The sequence below is a fragment of the Coregonus lavaretus genome, assembly GCF_964263955.1.
Source record: "Coregonus lavaretus genome assembly, chromosome: 20".
Classification (NCBI taxonomy): domain Eukaryota; kingdom Metazoa; phylum Chordata; class Actinopteri; order Salmoniformes; family Salmonidae; genus Coregonus; species Coregonus lavaretus.
This window is the reverse complement of record NC_140007.1, coordinates 23,885,889-23,891,888: the sequence shown is the minus strand read 5'-3', so window position 1 is coordinate 23,891,888 and position 6,000 is coordinate 23,885,889. Positions and strand designations below refer to the sequence as shown.

Genomic DNA, 6,000 nt, shown 5'->3' with positions numbered 1-6,000 from the left:
ACATGACACATGATCCAAAATGGCAACCTTCGTGTTTTGATCATACCTCAGTGGTTTTTATGAATAATACTTTTGTGTTTGTTTCATTCTTTGTATAATACTAATACATAGCACACATTTGAGGAAACGCACGCATCCTCTGCTTTTTAACTTCGAGACAATCAAGACAAACTGCTATTTGTTTCACGAGTTAGACTATGCACATTTGGTCCTATTAAACAGATAGCTAGCTGGCTGACACAATTAGTAAGCTAAAGCTAGCTGAAAATAAAGGGAAAACGATGGAGGAGTTGAGTGCCGACGAGGTAAGATAACGACGTAGTGTTGCTAAATCTACTATTAGTTTTATCCAATATGTGTCGACAAATGTTACTGCGTTTGGTCGTGATTATCTGTGGAAGTCTATGACGTTAACGTTACCTTTTTCAAAGGCTAACGTAGCTAGCTAGTCAGTGACACTACAGTAACGCGTTAAGCATAAAGCCGGAGATCTAACTACAGTAGTTAGCTAACAACACATATAATCTTATGACGCTGGTCTTTTCGATAATAAAGGTTTGGATACCTTGACGTCCATTAATGGGTATGTTTTGATACGTTAGTACTGGCTATTTAGCCCACAATCTATCGAACTAGCTAGCTAGCCTACTAACTAAAGGTAGGTAGGTAGCTACGTTAGCTAGCTAGCTAGGCGACTCAGCATAACACAGTAGGCCACCATGGCATTGTGCAACCAATCAGGGCACGGGTTCCAAAAAGCATCTTAATGTTAAATTCATCGTTTTAACCTTAGTATGAGCATCGTTAAATCGGTTGTTTCCCAAAACTATCGTTATTAACTTTGCACTTGAAAACGCTCGTAATCTAACGCCTGCCTCAGACCACTCGTAGAACAGCCAAGTGTGTCGTTAGATGTTTTTTGCCCTCCCGCGTCGCTTTATACACAGACGATCTTGGAGCTGTCATTTTATTATTCCCAGAGATCGTCGTCGAACGCAGTGGTGGCTACATTTGTTTGACCGTTGTTTCAACTGCTAGCTAGCTAGTTACACAATGACGATTCAGTCTACCTACCGGTATAACAGACCAACATGAGACACTGATTTTGGCATTAAAGCCCTTTGTCTACTTCCCCAGAGTCAGATGAACTCATGTATACCCTATTTATGTTTCTGCGTGCAGTATGAAGGTAGTTTCGTGAGCCAATTGCTAACTAGCGTTAGCGCAATGACTGGAAGTCTATGGTAACTGCTAGCATGCTAATAGATACCATATACTTCCAGTCATTAAGCTAACTAGCAAGCTTTCTTCTGTTCATTACAGATCCGCAGAAGGAGACTGGCCAGACTTGCAGGAGGGCAAACATCCCAGCCCAGCACCCCCCTCAGCACCCCCCTGACGTCCCCACAGAGAGAGACCCCCCCTTGGCCCCTTCCTGGGACCTCAGGGGCCACACCCCAGCCCCTACCACCAGCCGCCTCACATTCACTTGGGCTCAATGTCCAGAGTGTCACCCCCGCCACCTCTCCTATTGGCGCCTCTGGTATGAGCACATCTTAGACAGCACGTTTAAAGATTACAATTGACCAAAACATTCAGCAAAGCCTCAATCTTTTGTTTGCATTTCTATAGTGTGTTCTGTAGCTAACTTTCACAAAATCTCCTACATTGGGAGCTAAACAAGTTTTGTCAGATTGCTAGCTGACTGTTGCCTGCTATAAAGGCATTGATGTAGGCTAAATAGCTACATAGTGAATGAAATGGACTCACTTCAATAAATAGCACTCAAAAGGCTCACATCAATAACATTTCTTTAACTGCCCTGCATGGATGCATTTCAGCCTCACCATTCATGCTGAGAATGACAACAACAAAAACACAGATGGCCATAATTAGGCTAATAGGTCAAATTCACAGACATTACTGGCTAGTTAGAAGCACCAGTAGGCTAAAATACTCCGCCTCTTATCCGTGTTGTATTGAGTGAACATGCTTATGTACAAATGTGTACTTTCCACTCAGTCAGGTTTAAAAGAGCCAAAGTTAAGAAACTTTGGTAGGCAATCTGAATTTAAGTAGTTCCAGGACTCTTGCTTTGAGCAGATGCAAAGTAGGCCTAGTTGTAAGTTGGAGTAGGCTTGTTTGTTATTAAGTTGACCTTGAGTAGTTTGGAAAACCTGGTAGCCTAGAGCTAATAGCGACCAGCTGTGGAATCCCCATGAACAAACTTGGTCTCAAAGCAAAACAAAAAGTATCCCGGACCTGCCATCGTGCCCTTTACCAGGAAAGTGCACAGTCACTGTGCCGTTCATGCACGAGCTTTGGCCTGAGTTCAGCTAAGGGCACATAGATGAGAGTGATAACATTCTCAGCCAGCGGTTCGTAGAGGTCAGCGTGAAAAGCAGTGTGGCATTCTATAGGCTATTCCCAGATTGTGGATTTATTCTTGAACATTTCATTCCTGCTGCCTCCGTTTGCAGTTAGATGGCCTATCCTATGATTTGGCTCTGAAGTCCATGGGAGATATAAACTGTGTCCGCATGTGGCATCGGTGTGAGAAATGCTGCTTTCACAAACACATACAGTACTCTAGAACCTACACTATTGAGTCATAGATATGGATCAATACTGTCTCTCCCCTATTGTTTGTAATGGTTAGACTACTCCGGCAAAGAAAGCTACCTTAATGACTGACTGACTGATTGCTTTACAATGGGATTTACAATATGTGTAATGATGTTGTTCTCAACTTCAAGTGTTTCACTTTCATTTGTATGTTTTTAAAAAAACATGATAGACCCAAATCCTTTGTTTAAGTAGCCAAAATGTGAAATAATTTGATATAGGCTATCGATATCAATAAACATAAACCAATTTCCATTAATTGTTAAACTGATTTCCACAAATTTGGTATTCTACCTTCAAACACAAGGGACATATCTTATCTCAACATGACCTTAGCTAGCAAATATAAATGCAATAGGGCTTAACATTTACATTTACGTCATTTAGCAGACGCTCTTATCCAGAGCGACTTACAGGAGCAATTAGGGTTAAGTGCCTTGCTTAAGGGCACATCGACAGATTTTTCACCTAGTCGGCTCGGGGATTAGAACCAGCGACCTTTCGGTTACTGGCACAACGCTCTTACCCACTAAGTTACCTGCCGCCCCTACCTTTGTGGAAAATGCTGTTAGTTTACAGATGTTCAGCCCAATTGAACACAACTAAGGTCGTGTTCAGGAGGGTGCAATGTACAGCACTGGCATCAGGCTTTAACAATAACACCCTGTGTCCATGAACTGCTTTGATATATTTTCCGGTCAGGCAGAATACATTCATTTTCAATGGAGGCAGTCCGCACCATTGCGGTCCAGCTGCCACAATTTTCAACTTGTCACAGGGGCATGTCTGTTCTACACAATGTATTTCTATCCATCTAAATTATGCCCTGCTGAACAAGGCCCAGGTTTTCCACATTATGTGAGTGTTTCTGTAGTCCGGTGGTAATTCCTGCTCTTACTTTAGCCATTGGATATGGGCCTTAATCAGCTTTGTCCTTAGCTGTCGAGTAGACAGGCTTTCCGATTCACACACTCACACAGCTGTGTGTTCAAGTTCACCTCTGGTGGCCTAACTTGGCTAGCTGACAAAAAAATGCTTGTCGCCAATGGACATACTGTACATACGCAGAGAAAAGCCATGGGGGTCTAGTCAAATATACTGTATTCCTCTCACACTGAGCTCTTTGGTTGTGTCCCAAATGGCACCCTACTTCCTATGTAGTGTACTACTTTTGACCAGGGCCATGGGTAGTACTATATAGGGAATATGGTGCAATTTGGGAAAGTATTTTTGTCTCTTTCTGTGTCCCTTGCTTATTTGTTTTCTTCCTTTCCTACCTGTCCCAGGGGTTGCGTACTGTAGTCAGAGCAGTGAGGGCGTGAGCTCCCTCTCCAGCTCTCCCTCCAACAGCCTGGAGACCCAGTCCCAGAGTCTTTCCCGATCCCAGAGCATGGACATCGACACAGCCTCCTGTGAAAAGAGGTGAGCAACTCGGACCGGTCGATTCAAAACCGACCCTTAGCCCAGTTCTGAGAGGTTTGGCTAGGAGGTGTAAGCGATATGGAGACTCAGAAGGTAAGTTGAATCTATTGCCATGATGTTTATCTACCCCAATCCTCTCAGATCTATAGGACAGGCGTGCCCAGAGTTTAGGGGTAAGAGGTCAAATTAGATGACCACACTGGAAATGCAGTGGTGAGAGAGTTTGTGAACACTTTAGGATTTTCTTTATTTCTGCATACATTTGGCCTAAAATGTGATCAGATCTTCATCTAAGTCCTAATAATAGATAAAGTGAACCAGATTAAACAAATAACACAACCTTTTCATTTCGTTATTGAGCAAATTGATGTCAGAAAAAGTATGTGAACCTCTAGATTAATCATCTCAATTAAGTGTATTAAAGTAGTCAAAAGTTTAGTATTTAGTCCTACCACTCAATGACTGCATCAAGTTTGTGACTCTACAAACTCTACAAAATGTAAATTTTGCCTCTGTAACCTCACTCATCATTATTCATGATCTATTTAAGCAATAAGGCCCGAGGGGGTGTGGTATATGGCCAATATACCACGACTAAGGGCTGTTCATGATTATAAACTGGGTGGTTTGAGTGCTGAATGCTGATTGGCTGACAGCCGCTGTATAACAGACCGTGTACCACGGGTATGACAAAACATTACTTTTTACTGCTCGAATTATGTTGGTAACCAGTTTATGATAGCAATAAGGCACCTCAGGGGTTTGTGATAGATGGCCAATATACCACGGCTAAGGGCTGTGTCCAGGCACTCCGCGTTGCGTCGTCTCTAAGAACAGCTCTAGCCGTGTAATATTGGCCATATACCACACCCCCTCTGGCATTATTGCTTAATTATCCATAATCATGGAAGCATCCACATGAATGTAGAAGTGTTCAGAAACATCTTCTATTCTTAATAACAATAAAAGTGACTCCAAACTGCAAATGCATCCAATGAGTTTGTAGAGTCACAAGCTTGATGTATTCATTTCGTGCTAGGAATATGGGACCAAATAAACTTTTGACTACTTTAATACACTTAATTGAGCTGATTAATCAAGTTGTTCACATACTTTTTCCAACAAATACATTACATTTAAGATACATTTGCTCAAAAAAGAAATGAAAAAGTACAATTTGTTTTTATTTGTTTAATCAGGTTCACTTTATGTATTGTTAGGATTTAGATGACGATCTGATCACATTTTAGGTCAACCTTATGTAGGAATGCAGAAAATCCTAAAGGGTTAAAAGTTTCTCTCACCACTAAGTCTTCTGACTATTTTGTGTGTTCCTCAATTATTTTATTTACATTTACATTTTCGTCATTTAGCAGACCCTCTTATCCAGAGCGACAGATGTAATCATTTTATTTATGTTGTCTTTTGAGGTGTTTTTAAAATGGTCAAATAAACTAAACAAAGTGGATAGGGGGAAGAGGCTAGGATGACAATCATCACATTTCAGCCCTGTTCAGTTGTTATGGCCCCGGGGTCAGTCTGATCTCGTGCTAAATGTATGCCTTCACCTCCTATCAACTCCTTACCCAAAGCTTTAATGGATGTTACATGCATCCCTTCATTCCTACTCTAGTTAGAACGTTTAAAGCTAGATACAATGTGTGCAATGGGTTGTACAAAGATATATGTGTGTTAAAGCTGAGATCCGCGATAGGCGAAACGGTGCCACTGGCCACATCCAGGCACATTTGTTTTTGTCTTGAGGAAATGAGCATCCAGCATTGTGTAAAAAATAATCTGCTGTTCTATCGCATGTGCAATGGTGTCTGAGGGGAAAAAAACTATTTTGTTGTTGTAATATCGCAAATAAACGTCACAGTTTCAACGCTAAGGGTTGCAGCTTTAAGGTAAGAGGAATAACACAAAACATGAAATCACTTAAATGCAGAACAG

The 6,000-nt window shown here is 41.5% G+C and overlaps 1 protein-coding gene across 2 annotated transcripts in view; it reads left to right on the top strand.

The window, feature by feature from the left end:
• ube4b (ubiquitination factor E4B, UFD2 homolog) overlaps positions 1-6,000 on the top strand; it is a 50,699-nt gene continuing 44,699 nt past the window's right edge. The window contains exons 1-3 of one of the 2 annotated variants that reach the window (XM_084183955.1): positions 1-305; positions 1,324-1,543; positions 3,912-4,047. In XM_084183955.1, coding sequence (XP_084040081.1) covers positions 282-305; positions 1,324-1,543; positions 3,912-4,047 — 380 coding nt within the window. In that variant the 5' untranslated portion in view covers positions 1-281. The remainder of the gene's footprint in view (positions 306-1,323; positions 1,544-3,911; positions 4,048-6,000) is intronic. The other variant, XM_084183956.1, reaches the window with a different exon arrangement.